The following is a 16,291-nucleotide window of genomic DNA, read 5'->3' as shown; positions in this document are numbered from 1 at the left end:
AGTGTTTCAAGGACTTACTTTTCCAATCTTTTGACCTGTAGTTAAGCAAAGAGGTCTCCTGGACTCTAGTAACTCGTTTCTTCCTAGCATTCCCCATTGTAAACACTGGAATTAATGTACCCTCCTATTTGGCATTAAGTTGCAATTTAAGTTATGATACTGTAAACCGTACTTTTATTTTTAAATCTTTACTGAGAAGAGAAAATTAATGGGATTCTTCTTATGCTGAAAAATAGCTGAAATTGGGAAACAAATGATATAGGGGAAAATTATATATAAATATAAAATCTTTAAAAGCAGTATTTTTAAGGCATTTCCTATATCTGAAGACTGAACAGTATTATGTTTGAACTGTAACAATATCTTAAACAAGCCTATTGTCCAAATTATCGTAACTAGCTAAATTATGTTTCACAAATGTCTTTGCATTTATACTGGGTATAGGTTTATAATCCAGATTGGTAAAGACTTTATGATAACACAATGTGACAGCAACATTGAATTCAGAAAAATCCAGAAAAAAAATCTGCCATGTATGATATTATAGATCCTATACACATAAGCAGATTTAATTTTACTTGGATAGTTTGCCTTAGTTATCCAATCAAGGTTTTGGTTTATATCACTTGGATTGTAAACTCAACTTTCTTGTCAAAGAAAGATGTAACAGTAGAATACTGATGAAATAAAGGACTTTCATAGTCAGGGGATGTGTTCACAGGTGTTCTGCATCAAAAGCTAATTCTCTTCTTGAACTCGCACTTCTGATATTTTTCTTTTCTGAAAGGAGACTTCTATTATTTTGATTCTAATAATAGATGCTTAGGACCAACCTTCTGTGACTCTGCCACTTCAGTCTTACTCATATACTGCCAAATTATTTACTGCATGAGAATTGCTCCAATGACAGACTATCTTCAGAGGTTTCTAAGACTTTAAGAAGATACCAGCCACCTACCTACCTTTCTTCACCCACTCCACCACCACCCCCCCAGCCTCTTTCACTTCAATTAGAAATATTTATTGGATTGTTACATACTTTAATGTTTTCCTTTAAAGTATACTCAACATATGAAGTACATTTACACTTTCTAGACAACTCTGAAATCTCCTTCCTGTTTTTAAAAGAAGTTCAGATAAGAGGTGAAAGATGGATGAAAACAAAGTATGAAAGTTGATGACTCCTGTATCCTGGTGAATTGTCACCAAGCAAAATCCCTCATGACCCCACGTGAGGCCCAACTGGACTCTTAAACCTTTCAGCGTTTGCCACACTTGGCGCTCATGCCCTTCCTTTACCTGGACGTGTCAGTCACAGCCTCCCAGTTGCTCTTTGTCAGTCTCACTCAAGGGCTTTGGATATTCATCTCTAATTTTATTCCTTCTTCTCTGCCATTCCAGATTTCTCTCATCAGCTGACTTTCTTTTCCCCTCCTCTGAAGTTTCTTAGTAATTTTCTTTTAAATGATGTGAAATTTGGTACAACACTTTAGCAAAGTCCACTAAAGAAATTTAGTTTTAGAATCCTAGACTTCAAACTTATACCTGTGATTATCTTCTACCAAAAGTTTCTTTTTCTGAGGACCACTCTAGTTCTTCTCCTTGTCATATATTTGGCCACCTTACAGCATTTTGTGTGTGTGTGTGTGTGTGTGTGTGTGTGANTCTCATCAGCTGACTTTCTTTTCCCCTCCTCTGAAGTTTCTTAGTAATTTTCTTTTAAATGATGTGAAATTTAGTACAACACTTTAGCAAAGTCCACTAAAGAAATTTAGTTTTAGAATCCTAGACTTCAAACTTATACCTGTGGTTATCTTCTACCAAAAGTTTCTTTTTCTGAGGACCACTCTAGTTCTTCTCCTTGTCATATATTTGGCCACCTTACAGCATTTTGTGTGTGTGTGTGTGTGTGTGTGTGTGTGTGTGTGTGAGGGAGTATATTTTGCCAGAGCACTGCTCCTAGATTGTATACTAGGATACAGATGATAAGTAGAATGTGTGTTAATCAACATGAAGCAGAGACTATCGTTAGTGTAAAGGCAAAATCAGAGGCATTTTTACAATTCTAAATATTTATAATGATATTTTTAGTAGTAAATGAGCATCCTGATTTTTGCTGTTGTTTGAAAAACTTCAGTAAAATAAATGCTGTTTATTTATATCTTTCATATGCATACAGTAGTTATCAAAACTTTTATTATAAAGAAAAAATGAAGGAAGATACGTATATATATACAAGTATACATATACACACATACATATTTGCATATATATCTAGGTGATCAGGGTAAGTAGAAGGTGGAATCTGTTGAAACAAAAACTTTTAAGGTTACCTGAAATAAAATAAGGCAAATTTCTCTCATATTCTGTAACAAGTTGCAAAACCAATTCATGAAGAGTTTTTAGGACAAATTTTAGAGTAGCCTCAAAAATATTTTTCAGTGTATATTTTCTTGTGTATCATGTCATACAGTTCATTTCTGAAATTTATTTCTTAGTTTTTGAGCACTGCAAAACACACCAGAACAGACCTGGCAAATACTTTTAAGTGGAAAGAAAAAATATAAAGACTAAAGAAACTAAAAACTCACAGAAACAGAAAAGAAAGTTAATTTTATTATAATTGATTTAAAAATGTTTAAATTTAAAATTTAAACATTTTAAAGTATTTTGAGTACTTTAAAATACTCAAATTTAAAAATACTTAAAAATTTTAAAGTATTTTGATAGATTCTGTTTTATATAGAATTTACTGATTTTCAAAGTATGTAATCAATGAAAACGGTGAACCTAGTTTCTATTTTCTCATTCATTGGAGCTATCACATCTCATCTATCAGACCTCTAAGAAGAATTTTAAAAATGGGGTACTCTCTCACGCCCAAAGACTATGTAATTAGCATATGAATGTATAACGGATTATTTGAAGTAACAATTAAGGGAACAATACAGAAAGGAACTGAATAGAGCTACCAACACCTGGGAATCTTGTATTAGAGAAAGTTTTCTTAATATAAGCAATTAAATACCAAGGACAAATGTTCATTGTGTAGTGTCAGAGCCCTACAGCCAAAGCTGAAATGTGCTGGTATTTGCTGTCATCTTTTAGACTGAATCATTAAAACAAGGACTTACTGTTTTATTTATTTCAATGTAATGCTTGCTAAATGTAGGTTTTATATGGTATTCGATCTGAAATCATCAAGATGCATTTATAGGCCAAAAAGTCTTACATTTAAAAATATTTATATTTAAAACATATAAATACGTGATGAAAAAACCTTTCCCTGTGGTCAGTGCAAAAAGTTTCAGAGGAAAATTCCAACTGATGGTTAGGTCAAGTCAAGTATACAGTCAGTTCTTAATAATTCATATATCTAAATAATTCCTGCTGATGAATGCCTAGGTGTATCATTTTGCTTTATTTTGTTTCTCGTGAAGGTGTGAATGCTATAGGGGTTCCTGCTCAAGCAACGCACCTCAAGTAAAGAGTAGCTCAGGGTTGTTAGGAATACTTGATGCTGGGGAAGGCTCAGCAGAGTAAGAGGCAGGAGCTCTGAATTATTGTTTTCATTTTTGTCGCTGCTTATGCAAGCCACTTACATTTCTTTGACATAAATTGCCTTCTCTCTAAAATAGGAATTATTATTTTGTAGACTGTTGAGGTCTGAGTCAAATGAACTTTGTGGTCTTTTCTAACACTTAATTGGATATATCCCGTGATCATGAAGAAACATGAAGTTGTCCCTAGAAGTTAACCACAAATAACCACGATATTATGGGACAACACCATTTGAAAAATGAAGTAGGAACTTAACATTTCATGTTTAAGTAAAAAAAAACAACCAAATATATGCATGAATATTAATATAATGTTATTTATAATAACAAGAAAAGAAACAACCTAAGTAGCCATCAATTTATGAATGGATAAATAAGGTGTGGAATATCCAGTATCAAAACAAAATTATAGCAGGCAAGGTTAAACAGCAAGGAAGATTTTATTCAAGGGTATTGTAATTGGGAGAGAAACCAGAATTATCTGTACTAAACTCCATTAAAGTAGAGGGGGTAAGATTTTTTAAAGATTGGAGTGGAAAAGTACCACAGAACCTTAAGGGGGAAATCATAGACCATCTGTGTTTTCCAACTGGCTTTATCCATAGGAAAAATAAATGAATAACTTTATGACAAGGTGGTAGGTAGTTTTTGTAACTCCTACCCTCTCACAGCAACAGGGAAATAAGGGTAAGAATGCTATTTCCTTTGATGATTACATTTCAAAAAGATGATTCCATGTTTTTGTGAGTACATTTCTGGTTGTAAAACTGCCATGTGGCTATGAAAAAAGATTGACATCTCAAAGAGATACAGAGAATTTACAACTACAACTTTTCTAACCTCTAAGAAAAGGTAGGTCAGGGGCCTGGAGTCAAGAAGAAGCAAGGCCAAGGTTTATTCAAACTAAGGTGAACTTTAAGGCCATATTGGTCACCATGCAATGAGTATTTGTAGACAATGAAAAGGAATGAAGTATTGATAAATGCTACAACATGGGTGAACATAGAAAACATAACTTATGCAAGAAGCCAGTCACTAAAAGCTGTGTATTATGTGACTTTATCTGTATGAAGTGTCTAGAATATCAAATCTATACCGACAAAGAAGATTAGTGGTTGCCTATATATACCTGGGGATTTTGGGGGTGGGGTTGGAGTGGCAGCTAGAATATGGGTTTTTTTTTGGAGAAGCAATGAAGATATTTTAAAATTGTAGTGATGAATGCATAAGTCTCTGAATATACTAAAAGCAAGTAAATTCACACTTTAATGGGTGAATTGTAGGACATGTAAATTATATTTTAATAAAACTATTATAAAAACAGATATGTGTTGAAATGTTGTACATGGCCAATATTCCAATATTCCAACCATTCCAATATTTATGGTTATAAAATTTTTAAAACAAAACCAAAAGCCTCATTTCTCCAAAGCCCATTTTCATTAATCTATGGATTCAAAATATGTATTTCTGGTAGCTGGCCTGATTTTCAGTTTTTGTAGCAGTTATTTATTACCATTTTGTGCTAATTAGAGAGTATATGACATGGAAGAAAGGAAAATAATTTGTAAAATGTCCATAAGATGTTTGCTTCTCTGAAAAAGGGAATTGTCAATAAAAAATAGTTTCTGTTCTTAACTGATAAGAACCATCAATACAGATGTAGGTATGGTGTGGTACAGGACAGTCTAAATAAATCCTCGTATTCTAATAAAGGCTACATGGTGTTGCAAAGGGTAGGAGCTCCTTCTTCCTTTCTGATCCAGTCATTTACTGATGGGCATCTAGGTTGCTTCCAACTCTTGGCTATCATAAATTGTTCTGCTATGAACATCGGGGTGCATAGGTTCTTTTGAATTGGTGCTTCAGGGTTCTTAGGATATACTCCTAACAGTGGAATTGCTGGGTCAAAAGGCACATTCATTTTTAGTTTTCTTAGAAAATTCCATACTGTTTTCCATAGTGGTTGTAGCAGTCTGCAATCCCACCAACAGTGAACTAGGGTCCCCTTTTCCCCACAACCTCTCCAGCACTTGTTGTTTGTTTCTTTGTTTATGATAGCCATTCTGACTGGTGTAAAGTGGTATCTCATTGTGGTTTTAATTTGCATCTCTCTGATAGCTAGCAATATTGAGCATCTTTTCATGTGTCTCTGGATCCTCTGTATGTCCTCCTTGGAGAAATGTCTGTTCAAGTCCTTTGCCCATTTTTTAATTGGGTTGCTCGTCTTCTTTGAGTGGAGTCGTGTGAATTCTTTGTATATTTTGGAGCAAAAGAAGTCCGGCGGTGAAAGACAAATACCATATGATATTACCATTAACAGGAATCTAAACAACAAAACAAACAAGCAAGCGAAATATGACCAAAGACACTCAAATATGGAACAGGCTGACAGGGACCAGGGGGGAGAGGGGAGAGAATCACAGGGGAAAAGGGGAAGGACTCACATGAACAAGTATAAAGGACACATGGACAATAACTAAGGCGGGGGGCAGAAATGGGAGGGAGGTGGGGAGCACTGGGGGGGCAGGGCTGAGAATATAAGACAGAAAACTGTAGTTGAACAAGAATTAAATAAAAAAATAAAAAAAATAAAGGCTACATGGACAGAACCTCAATTTTAACTATTTGTAGCTATTTCTACAGAAACTGTTTTGTTCAACACTTTTGAACCTACTGATCAGGTTCCAAACCTAGCTCCAAAAGATTTATTTTGCCCATGCCATAGTTGAACTGGAGTACTAATGTTAGTACTGACTGTCTGGGTGTTAAGGGACAATGACACAAAAAGGAGGATGAATCATAACATTCCCATCTCCTAGTGCAGGCACTGCTCCAGGCACAATTTTGAATTATACACAGTGAGGCTTTGGCTTTAAAAGATTCTGGAAACAATTTCTACTTGTGGAGCAGGGGTGTTCCTACACCAACAATTCTTGAATACCAACTGGGTGTCCTACATTTCGACTCAGTTCTGACACTGTCTACGTGGTATAGCATCAGATCCTATAGGCTTAGTCCTACAATATTGTCCCTGCTCCTTCAGATATCAGTCACCAAATCCATGTTTTCACCTGTGCTTCTGGTCTACTGGCTATAGATTAGAGACTCCAATGAGACCCTCCTTGGGTTCATTAATTTGCTAGAATGGCTCACAGAACTTGGAGAAACATTTTACTTACTAGATCTCCAGTTTACTATGAAAGCAGATACCCCAGAAACTGCCAGATGGACGAAATGCAGAGGGCAAGTATGGAGAAGGGGCTCAAAGCTTCCATGCCCTCTGCAGATGTGCCACTCGCCCAAAATCTCCATGTGTTCACCAACTGGGAACCTCTCAACCTGGAAGTTCTCCAAACCTCTTCTTTTGAGTTTTTATAGAGGTTTCATCACGTAGATATGGTTGATTAAATCACTGGCCCTTGGAAGTTGGTTCCACCTCCAGCTCCTTTCCACTCCCCACAGGGTTGCCGGAGAGGGATCTGAAAGTTCCAACCCTCTAATCACCAGGTGTTCCCTTGACAACTCCCAAAGTAACCTCATTAAAGTAACAAAAGACACATGTTTGTGGTTCTCTCCAATTAAGAAATTCCAAGGTTTTAGGAACTCTGTGCTAGAAACAGGGATGAAGACAAAATGTATATTTCTTATAAATCACATCACAGGCATCCACCCACTTTCCTTTCCATAACTCTTTCCAGTGTTCTAAATCAAGGGCCTCTCTCTCTAGCCATGAGGCATCTCAAAGCTTTTTATTTTTATCTCATCTATTTTTCAAAGTTTTTTTATTGTAGTTCAAGTACAGTTGTCTCCATTTTCCCTCTACCACCTGCCCCACCCCATTCCCATCCCATCCCCACCTCCCACCCTCAATCCTACCCATCTTCACGATGTCCTAAGCTTCCCACTGCATTACCAGATTTGGGCATCTTTGTTCTCTAAGGGACAGATTTACCTACTAACATAACCTTTCTTCCAGCCAACATATGCACATTTAAATTCCCACCTCCTCAAGACACCTAATTTCATATTGTATTGTAAAAGAAGCAAATTTTAAAAGCATGATAACCTCTGGTTCTCCTAGAAGCATTTACAGATAACACTTAGGTTTTTATAAACCCCAAAGTATTGCTAATTATAGGAAATTAAGCATAAGACTTAGGGAATGGTTAAGAAAAATTTGAAAATAGGACAAGCTGACCTTTCCTCTCAGTTGTTCCTGCTTTATCCAGAATATCTGTTTTGTCCTTGCCTGAACTTCAGCTTTCTTTAAATGTGCCCCCTAAAATGTACAGTCCACAAAAAGGCACAATAGAATCTATAATGGTGGCGATCAGGGTTGGGAGGAGACATTGGGCAGGATCGTGGAAAGGAGTAATCAGAAAACAGTCATGGCATGTATGATATGGGCATCATACATTTTTAAAAATTTGGATGTGTTTTTCTACACATTGATCAATTGTTTTTTCTTGGTTATAGATTGGGCTTATGGATACTACAGACAACAGAGAAAACTTGTTGAAGAGATTGGCTGGTCCTATACAGGTAAATATATTACTGTATAATGATTTTCAGCCAAAAATTGTATTGGCTTTTTATCTATTTTTATATGTAAAAGGAAACTTTGTAGCTCAGCACATCTTTTAACTTAGCTACGTGGATTTTCATTTAGATTAATTAATAAAAGTTTTATATGCAAAATGATTTCTAGTGGACTTCCTATAAGGAAATTTGTTAGTATAGAGATACTGGTATCAGATACAGCTGGGTTTGAGTCCCAGCTCCACAGTGGCTGTATCTCCTTTGGAAATATGCATAAACTATCCAAGGCTCATGTTTTCATCTTTGGAATGGAGGATTATTCTAAGCATTAAGTAAGATAAGTGACATNTATGTAAGAGGAAACTTTGTAGCTCAGCACATCTTTTAACTTAGCTACGTGGATTTTCATTTAGATTAATTAATAAAAGTTTTATATGCAAAATGATTCCTAGTGGACTTCCTATAAGGAAATTTGTTAGTGTAGAGATACTGGTATCAGATACAGCTGGGTTTGAGTCCCAGCTCCACAGTGGCTGTATCTCCTTTGGAAATATGCATAAACTATCCAAGGCTCATGTTTTCATCTTTGGAATGGAGGATTATTCTAAGCATTAAGTAAGATAAGTGACATTGGCACAATGCCTTCTTATAAACAGAAATCTCTCAAGAAATATTAGCTATTATGATCACAGTTGTGATTTTTTAGTCATTGAACAAATATTGATGGGATTTGTGCTCTCAGAGGGAGCTTCCTTTGGAATTATCATGCTGCATTAATTGGAATCAGGATCTAAAATGATTTTGTAGAATTGCGAGGCTTGGCTTAGGGCATCGTGAATATCTGAAGTTGACTTGAAATGGTTATAACTGAGGTCATGATCAGAAACCCTAGGGGAGAGGAGCAGCTCCAGGCCTGATCAGAAGAACATGGGCAGCATCTAGATGGCTCATGACATGCCTGATATCCATCTTGGACAGTGTTGGGTGGTGGAGGAGGGGGTCAGGGTGGAGGGCTGGTTGAAAAAGGTGAAAGAATTTTAAAAAAAACCCTATAGACACAACAGGGTGGTGGCTACCAGAGGGAAAGTAGGGTAGGGGAGGTAGTAGAAAGTAAAGTGGGGATAAATGGTAATGGAAGAAGACTTGACTTGGGGTGGTGAACACATAATACAATATTTAAGTGATGTGTTAAGAATTGTACCCCCAAAACCGATATTATCTCATTAACCAATGTCATTCCAATAAATTCAGTAAAAAGGAAAGAAAATTAAAAAGAAATAAGATTGGGTTGATAAAATAGCATCAGGTTATAAGGGTTTTAACATGAGTTTAGGCAATTTGAGCTTTATTGTACAGATGAAGTGCAGCGTCATGGGTTTTGTAGATAGGCATGCATTTTATATATTTTTATTCTTCCTTTAAAAGTAGTAAATATTGTTTTAAAATTTTAGGAAACATGTTCAAGCACAAAGAAGAATATAAAAGTTGCACTTAACTACCTCCAGGGTATCCACTAGAAAGAACTGGTATATTCCTTTCAGGCCAGTTTTTATGCTTGTATATTTTATACATAGAATTATGCATCCAGTTTACTATAGAAATTAATTTTTAGCATTTCCTTATTTCAGTGATGATTCTTATTGATCATCTCAGGTTTTATTTTTAACCATTTATTGGTTAAAAATTGGTTATTTATGGATATTTAAATTACTATAAAAATTGCAATAGATGAATAGACAGTTTGATATAAGCCTTTATTTGTAATTTCATCATTTCCTTTTAAAGAATATTTGATATGCAATTACTGCATAGAAAAATTAAAAACTTTCAAACTTCTTGGTATACATAGCCACATTGTTTTCCAGAGAGGTTTTACTAGTATATAAATAAGGGACTAGCCCACTAATGCTAGCAAGGATTGCTAATTGTCATTTTTAAAATCTTTACAAATTTGATAGCTTTAAAAATGGACATTCTGTTTTACTTTGTTTTATTTACCACTGAAGTCAAGATTTTAATTTTTATTAGCCATTCATATTACCTCTTCTGTGAAATAAGTTAAATTAGAACATGGAAAATAATCAGGATATTTATAAGAGCAATAAAATGAAAAATAAGACATATTTATACTCGCAGATGGGTCTGAAATATATATATATTTTATATGGAAAGACCTGTTCTTAATTTATTCATTTACAATTGTGACTGCGTATCTTAAAAAATACTGGTTGTTTTACTTTTAATATTTTAAATCCTGAGAACTATATAAAAGTGGAAATTATCTATATTTCTACCTGACCTTTAGTCATTCAATTTCAGTTCCTTTTTTAATGTTTTGCTATTACATACACAGAAAAATAAACATCCTCAAAATGTAGTTACATGAACAATTTTTTCAGAAATATGGACTTTAGTAAAAATGATTATTACATCAAGGTGCCTAAGTGATACAATATTAATAGATGTGGTCAATTTAATTTCAAAAGATGTTATTTTAACCATTTCCCCACATTTTTACTAATACTAGTTTTTAATTTGGTCAATTTGATTGAGAAACATTTTTAATTTGTAGTTTTGTGATTACATAATTTCTTAAATTACCCCAAACAATAGGGTTTCAGTTAGGGCTTTGGAAGGATATATAAGTAAATGCTATTTAAAGTGAATAAAACGATAGACATGAATAACTACTATTAAAAAATGGATGATTTATTTTTTTATCCTAAACAATTTTACTTTATTAAACTTGAACATGTTATATTCTATTTGAATAAATTTGTATGTTACTTTCTTTGGATTAGATTCCAGGCCCTGGACCTATTTTTCTCTATTATATATGTAAATCAGTTAGATTTATAAGTAAGTTAAATCAGTTAAATTTATATATATTTATATTATATATATAAATCTAAAGTTAGATTTTTAAGTAAGGTATTTAAACATTAAAGGGAACATATTTTCCCTTTGCCTGACTTTATTAAAATAATGTGAAGGCTAAGGCTAAAAATTATTAAAATAAAACAATCATCATACAAGAACAAATTCAAAGATAAATCCAAAGGGAGAGGTATGTGTCTGTGTGTGAGTTTTTGTTTGTTTCTTTTGTTTGTTCGTTTGTTGCTTTCAGTTTTATATCTCACGTATGAGAGAAATCATATAGTTGTTGACTTTTTCCATCTTATTTCACTTAGCATGCATGATGTACTCAGGGTCCATGCATGTTGTTGGAAATGGAAGTATTTCATCTTTTCATATGGCCGAGTGGCATTCCATTGTACATATGTACCACATCTTCATCCAATCATATATCAAAACATACTCTGCTTGTTTCCATGTCTTGGCCACCACGTATAATGCTGCAGTGAACATAGGGATGCACATATCTTTCTAAGTAAATGTTTACAGATTTGGGAGGTAGATACCCAGCAGAGGGGTTTCTGGGTTGTATTGTAACTCTATTCTTAATGTTTTGAAAAACCTCCATACTGTTTTCCATAGTGGCAGTACCAGTATACATCCCAACCAGCAGTGACTGAGAATTCCTTTTTCTCCACAACCTCTCCAGCACCTGTTATTGCTTGTCTAGTTGATAGTAGCTATTCTAACAAGAGTGAAGTGGTATTGATAATTTTGCTTTGCATCTTCCTAAAAACTAGTAAAGTCGAGGATCTTTTCATACACATGTTGACAATTTGTATGTATTCTTAGAAATGTCTCTTCAGGTCCTCTGCTAGTTTTTTAATTCAATTGTTTGTTTGGTGTTGAGTTGTATGAGTTCTTTATATATTTTGGATATTAACCCCTTGTTGGAACAGAGAGCCCAGAAATAAACCCACATATATATATTGGCATGTATAAACCCACATGTATATTCAACAAAGGGGCCAAAAACATACAATACAGAAAACTTCTTCAATAAATGGTGCCAGGAAAATTGGACAGGCACATGCAAAAGAATGAAATTAGACTGCAGATTGTCCCCATATACAAAAATTAAATCAAAATTGATCAAAGATCTAAAAGTAAGACCTGAAAGAACAAATTACATAGAAGAAAACATAGATAGCAAACCTAGGGACCTTGGTCCTAGAAAAAATTTTGTGAATTTGACCCCAAAGGCAAGGGAAGTAATGGCAAAAACAAATGAATGGGACTGTAGCAAACTAAAAAGCTTCTGCACAGCAAAAGAAATCAGCAACAAAAGAAAAAGGCAACCAACCAAATGGGAGAAGATATTTGTAAACAATAGCTCTGGGTTGTACATTTATTAACTAATGTAATAAAATGTTGTGTTGTTATATTTTTAAAACTTTATATGCTTTATAACTTTATATTTATAACTATAGCCGATCTTGTCTTTCTTTTCCTTCAAAATGAAAATTCTAGTCTTTTATAAAAGTTACAGCTCTTTTTTACACCTCTAGTAATTATAAAAAATGTGTTAGGAAAGAATATGAGTGCTTCAAGTGCATTTATAACCAGAGAAGATGATATCACAATGAACAGCCCTCTGGTTCTCCTGCCAAATATTAACTGATGTCACCATTTGGGCATTATTTAATACAGGAAACCTTTTTAGAAGATTTATGTAGATATCACTAGTAGTTGTTTGGGAATGCAGCTTCCAGGGTAAACTTTTCTCCAAGAATTTTTTCATGAGGCTTAAATTTCTACATGTTTGGCTGGTTACATATATATATATATATATATATATATATATATATATATATATATATATATTCTTAACAGTTATATATATCTTAACAGTTATATATTTCTGGGTTGTATTGTAACTCTATTCATACTGTTTTCCATAGTGGCAGTACCAGTATACAGTATACTATACCAGTTATATATATATATGACTGTTAAGAATATCCCAAGCCATCTTTTAAAAATTCACCACTCTGTTGTTATTTAGGTAGTTTTTGCTGTGGATAAAAAGTAATATATATATAGCTGTTGTATATACCAAGAAAACTTGGTACATATAGACATGTTCACAGGACAAAAATCACCCTGGCTTAGTTTCTTAATGACTAACTTCCTAGAGGTAGAACTAAAAGCATGTTATTTTCATTTATACAACAAATCTTTAAAGAGAACTCAGATATTCACCAGGAATGAGTAAAATGAAAAGCAAGCTTTCATGCACTCTTCCTTCCCCTGAGAGCTTGAATCAGAAAATGGAGGACCTAGGGAGAGAGGGTTGCAGTTCTTACCACCAAGGGGCAATGGGTGTTGGCTGATGGAGTGCAGTGTTGTGCATCTGCCAGCAGACCAGGGCTTTTAAGCAGCTGGCTGTGCCTCATGAGGCCAGGAAAAGACACTTTTACCATTTGGTTTATTACTTACCAATGCAGATACCACTGTGAATATCCTATCGTCTTAAAAGGAAGCCACAGAGCTCTTCCTTTTAATGAGCTTATTGGGTATAGACATGGCACCTGTAAAGTGGCCGGGCTTTCGTGGACGGTCAATGGAAAAACAATGCACGGTTCTTTGCTTGCTGTCTCTCTCTCTCCATCTCTGTCTGTCTGTATGGTTGTCTGTACTGAACTAACCACGTAAGCTAGCTTTTGTTTACTAAATATTAATCTTAGATCACATGAACTGGAAAAGCACTTGAGCTTCTATATTTCTGAGAATTTTAGAATACTCAATCCTTACAAGTGTTTGCTATTAAGTTAACTTTAACAATGCCATCTGAGGGTAGAAAATTATCTCATATTCATAATATACATGTATAGACATACCCACACAGATACAAAGAGAGAGCAGTTGGTTACAAATTTTGTTTGGAGCTTTCTCACAATTTATATCTGTTCTCAACAACTCAAGTTGCAATTTGACCATCCCCCTTTTAAAATAAGGACAGCCATTTTTCATACCTTAAAGCATTGTGTTGATACCCAAACAACATCCTAGGTTAATTTATTTCTTTAAATACTCTTTCTGAAGCTTCTAGAGACCAATTACATTGAATACATTTTCCATTCTCAGCACTGTTTCTTGAGAATCCTGAAGTCTACCTCTGATGCTTTTATTTCAGTGATGTGGGTAATCAAGGCATAAAGCCGTTAGATTTTTGAGTTGTGTAGATGTAAAAAAATACTGGTTGTAAAGCCTCTGTGTTTGATTTTTTTGTTTGCTTTGTTTTGCTTATTTTTTTTTTGCTTCAGCATGTGTCTTTTTAAAGGAATGTGTTGAGAACAGTCATTTCTGAAAAGGGGGAGTGTGAATACCTTTTATTTTCATCTCTTTGCTTGACCATATTTTCTAGCTTGTCTACACCTACACATGTATTTGTTTCATAATCAAGTTGAGGAAAAGGTGGTTTAAACATCTAATTAATATAAATTAATTTTATTCTATGGATGATTACAAAGTTGTTTTATATCACAAAAAAATCTTCTGTCTCTTCATACTTCTTCACTTAGCACTGGTCTAGTGGCTAATGTACTAGGGTGCATTGCTATTTGACCACAGCAGATGAACTTTTTTACTGGTCAGTAAAGATGGAAATACTATATTAGTCATTTGTACTCTTAAAAAGTAGATCATAATTTATTAGTGAAGAGATGAATAATATTCTGTTACAAAAATGGGCATTTCATTATACATTTGCATTCAGCCTGAACTCAGTCTAGCCAGTGTTTCATTGAGCGCATTGAAGGCATCACATGACCTGACTTTCTTCTCTGCTTTGGCCCAATATGCTCACTTTATTTCATCATCTGGTTCATTATCCCAGCTCAGTGAGAACTATTTCTCATTGTCAATTGAATTACTACCAGCTCAGTCACATTTTCTACATCATTTGCCAGAAAGCATAGTTTTCTAAGAAATCAGAACAATTGTGCAAGTCACCTAGAGCCTTGAAATCCCCCCAAAATGCGCTTCAGAGCAGTCACCCACCCCTGGAGCTCCAATTCTTCTGAAGATTGATTGACAGTGTTGCTGACCTCCAGATAAAGGATTCCCCATTCCAATTCATTTTATAAGTGAGTTTTTGTTGACATGAAAGAGTTCATTCTCTTTTGAAAGGAGGACAGTTCCTATTTAGAAAGCAGCCTTTATTGTTTCCTTTCAATGAATAATTACAACTTTAATTTCTGTAGAGATAATGAAGAGAGCCAGTTCAGATAGGTCTGTGTGGCTTCAGAGTAGATTTGGGGAGAAGGTTCTATGACTTTTAATTATGATTGTTTATCCCCAAAATGCACATGTTTAGGTAGATTATAATAACTTCTATTTCAGTTTGTGATGATTTCTTGTTTACACTTAAGCACAAGAAAGGTTTGATAACCAGAGACATTGAAATTAACAATCTGACAGCAACCAGAGGGAAAGTGGGAGGGGAGAATGAAAGGGAAGGGGGGGAGGTTCAGGAACGAGTGTATAAGACACATGGACAAAACCAAGGGGAGGTGGAAGCAGGGGAAGAAGGTGGGGAGGACTGGGGTCATGGGGAGTGTGTGTGGGGGGGAAATGCATACAACTGTGCTTGAACAACAATAAAATAAACATTTTTTAAAAATCCAAGTCTTTTGGCCTGTTTTTATGCCATTAACATTTTAAAAAGTAGGTTGAAGTAGAAAATTAAGTTCTGGCATATGATGCAAACTCCTTTAATGTACCTGGTCTTTGTTTAATCATTAATGAGTTATCACTGCACGATGTATATAGACTAGATACCACAGAGATCTAAGGAACTATATTTATTTGATCATAATTAATATTTGGCTTTAACTGTATAATCACACCACTTTCTAATTTCCTAATGTTAAGCAATTAAACAAGCAGCTGTTGGCGAGATAAATATTAAACTTTGCCAAGTTGTTCACCATATTTGGACTATATTAGAATAGATTCCTAGAAATGTCTAAATTCACATACCTTAGGAAAAGTGTGTATTACAGGTTATCACTGAAAAAAATTACTTATCTGTTTAACAGTGTTAAGATTTATGCTCAATTATCACAGATAGTTCAGCACACATTTGTTCACAGTATGTGAAGATACATCAACTAAAAGTAACTTTTTGTGACTATGTTAAAATGCTTCATATTTAACATTACAAGTAATAGAATACTGGATTAGCAAGGAATTCCATTGTCTTAATGGGGGTGTTTTTAAACTTTAAATGTTGCCCTTTTTGGAAAATGAGAGTGCCAAGAGAGTAATTA

At 34.4% G+C, this 16,291-nt stretch overlaps 1 protein-coding gene across 2 annotated transcripts in view; it reads left to right on the top strand.

Moving 5' to 3' along the window:
- PTPRZ1 (protein tyrosine phosphatase receptor type Z1) overlaps window positions 1-16,291 on the top strand; it is a 192,033-nt gene that overhangs the window by 53,980 nt on the left and 121,762 nt on the right. For both annotated transcript variants that reach the window (XM_037056516.1, XM_037056515.1), the window contains exon 2: window positions 8,040-8,105. In XM_037056516.1, coding sequence (XP_036912411.1) covers window positions 8,040-8,105 — 66 coding nt within the window. The remainder of the gene's footprint in view (window positions 1-8,039; window positions 8,106-16,291) is intronic.

The sequence above is a fragment of the Sturnira hondurensis genome, unplaced genomic scaffold, assembly GCF_014824575.4.
Source record: "Sturnira hondurensis isolate 20B ecotype Veracruz unplaced genomic scaffold, ASM1482457v3 Scaffold0008992, whole genome shotgun sequence".
Classification (NCBI taxonomy): Eukaryota; Metazoa; Chordata; class Mammalia; order Chiroptera; family Phyllostomidae; genus Sturnira; species Sturnira hondurensis.
The sequence above is the reverse complement of the archived record's forward strand: the minus strand, read 5'-3'. Positions and strand labels throughout refer to the sequence as shown.